Here is a 2,500-nt window from a genome sequence, read left to right as displayed (position 1 = left end):
AATACAGCACGTGCAGCTAGACATTTTCAAAGACAATTCTTTATATATTTATATATACAGACACACAAAACAAAGCAGCTTAGAAAGAAAGATTGTATAATTGTTTCGTGAAATACATCGGCTAAATAAAACCCAAATTTGCAAAACCTTTAGTTTGTCCATTGCACAAAAACAAAAGATTACATTTCTAATCATCTCTCCCTCGTTTTCTCACGCAGAGCGCTGATCCAGCTCTGAAGCACTCCTGCTCTTAACTGTACAATGTGGCTTTGCTTAAAAAAAACACACAACTCTTATTTAAAATCTGATAACACGATATAAAAGATCACAAGATGCAGTAATAATGAGACACTAAAAAAGATCTTTTTACATTTGTAAGTGTGACGTTCCCCTCAGTTTGAATTATGGCACGGTTACTATAGCGACAAAGTATTTAGGGATCCCACAGCCAATAAACTATTTCAGGTTTTTTTTTTTTAATTTGTAGTGCCATAATTTCAATTGAACCCCCCCCAGTGTTTCTTTCTGAACCTATTAAAATATACACTTTGATACAAACAAATAGAACAGGCTATTGCTGCTCCTGATTGTCGCCCCTCCTCGATTTACTGCAGTTCTGTATCTTTTCACTCTGATTCCTCGTCCGTCAACGCTGGTATTGCACCTGCAGAAATCACATGCTCAGTATGTGAATTAACCCCCCCAGCTCCCCCCGGATCCACACTGAAACGTCCCGGCTGCAGCCCCCTCTCTCCGCAGTGCTGAGCTGCACAGTCCTGCCGTTTCAGAGGCTTCCCTTCACGCTCTCTACTCATTGAAGGCTGGGAAGATGGGCAGCTCTACAAACTCGTCGCTCCCGAACCCGGGTCCCTGCTCCCCCAGAATCGACAGCATGTCCTGCCAGGAAGAGAAAGAAAGCACAAGACTATGAAGCTGAGTGAGTTCATTCTATATAGAGGGGGTGCAATTCAATATGAGAACAAGGGAACATTATTCAGCAGCTTTCACTGGACTCTATGAAGCTGAGGGAGTTCATTCTATATAGAGGGGGTGCAATTCAATATGAGAACAAGGGAACATTATTCAGCAGCTTTCACTGGACTCTATGAAGCTGAGGGAGTTCATTCTATATAGAGGGGGTGCAATTCAATATGAGAACAAGGGAACATTATTCAGCAGCTTTCACTGGACTCTATGAAGCTGAGGGAGTTCATTCTATATAGAGGGGGTGCAATTCAATATGAGAACAAGGGAACATTATTCAGCAGCTTTCACTGGACTCTATGAAGCTGAGGGAGTTCATTCTATATAGAGGGGGTGCAATTCAATATGAGAACAAGGGAACATTATTCAGCAGCTTTCACTGGACTCTATGAAGCTGAGGGAGTTCATTCTATATAGAGGGGGTGCAATTCAATATGAGAACAAGGGAACATTATTCAGCAGCTTTCACTGGACTCTATGAAGCTGAGGGAGTTCATTCTATATAGAGGGGGTGCAGTTCAATATGAGAACAAGGGAACATTATTCAGCAGCTTTCACTGGACTCTATGAAGCTGAGGGAGTTCAATCTGTTCTCACCGGAAACACCTCCGCCTGACTGCTCCCCTGGTGGCTGTGCTGAGTCCCTGCACCTTGCCACTGCTGCCACGCGCCCTCTGCTGGACGTGTCTGGAACTGCACGCCTGCTGGGTTAGACTCCCCTGCAGACAGACACAGAGAAGACAATTCTGTCAACTGAAATTCAACAAACAGACATGGAGAAACCCTTCCGGTCTAATTCAATCGGTTACTGAATTTATTAAAAGATGCCAGGGATGAGAATAAGACTCCTATTGCACAGCAGAGACACCCAGTCCAGGTTTCACTAGCTTGTACAGTGCGGTCTGTCACCTCCAGCACTGAAAAGCAGGACTGGATCACACTGCTGTGCAGCGGGAGTCTCATTATTAAACTCCTAGTGAAAGCAGGACTGGATCACACTCGCTGTGCAGACAGAGTCTGATTATTACACTCCTAGTGAACTGCAGGACTGTCACACGATTGAAAGTGCTGCCCTGTCTTCGCTCGCTGTGGATGCGGTCTGTCTCGATTGAAAGAGCTGCCCTGTCTTCACTAGCTGTGTACGATGCGGTCTGTCTCGATTGAAAGAGCTGCCCTGTCTTCGCTCGCTGTGTACGATGCGGTCTGTCTCGATTGAAAGAGCTGCCCTGTCTTCGCTCGCTGTGTACGATGCGGTCTGTCTCGATTGAAAGAGCTGCCCTGTCTTCGCTCGCTGTGTACGATGCGGTCTGTCTCGATTGAAAGAGCTGCCCTGTCTTCGCTCGCTGTGTACGATGCGGTCTGTCTCGATTGAAAGAGCTGCCCTGTCTTCACTAGCTGTGTACGATGCGGTCTGTCTCGATTGAAAGAGCTGCCCTGTCTTCGCTCGCTGTGTACGATGCGGTCTGTCTCGATTGAAAGAAAGCTGCCCTGTCTTCGCTCGCTGTGTACGATGCGG

General features: G+C 46.0%; 1 protein-coding gene across 5 annotated transcripts in view; it reads right to left on the bottom strand.

The window, feature by feature from the left end:
• Positions 1-79: 79 nt before the first annotated feature.
• The window catches only part of LOC121306891 (aryl hydrocarbon receptor nuclear translocator-like), an 18,677-nt gene continuing 16,256 nt past the window's right edge, over positions 80-2,500 (bottom strand). For all 5 annotated transcript variants that reach the window (XM_041238876.1, XM_041238877.1, XM_041238878.1 and 2 more), the window contains 2 exons: positions 1,582-1,703; positions 80-897 (listed from right to left, as the gene is read on the bottom strand). In XM_041238876.1, coding sequence (XP_041094810.1) covers positions 808-897; positions 1,582-1,703 — 212 coding nt within the window. In that variant the 3' untranslated portion in view covers positions 80-807. The remainder of the gene's footprint in view (positions 898-1,581; positions 1,704-2,500) is intronic.

The sequence above is a fragment of the Polyodon spathula genome, chromosome 51 (genome assembly GCF_017654505.1).
Source record: "Polyodon spathula isolate WHYD16114869_AA chromosome 51, ASM1765450v1, whole genome shotgun sequence".
NCBI classification, from domain to species: Eukaryota; Metazoa; Chordata; class Actinopteri; order Acipenseriformes; family Polyodontidae; genus Polyodon; species Polyodon spathula.
This window is presented reverse-complemented; position numbering and strand designations above follow the sequence as displayed.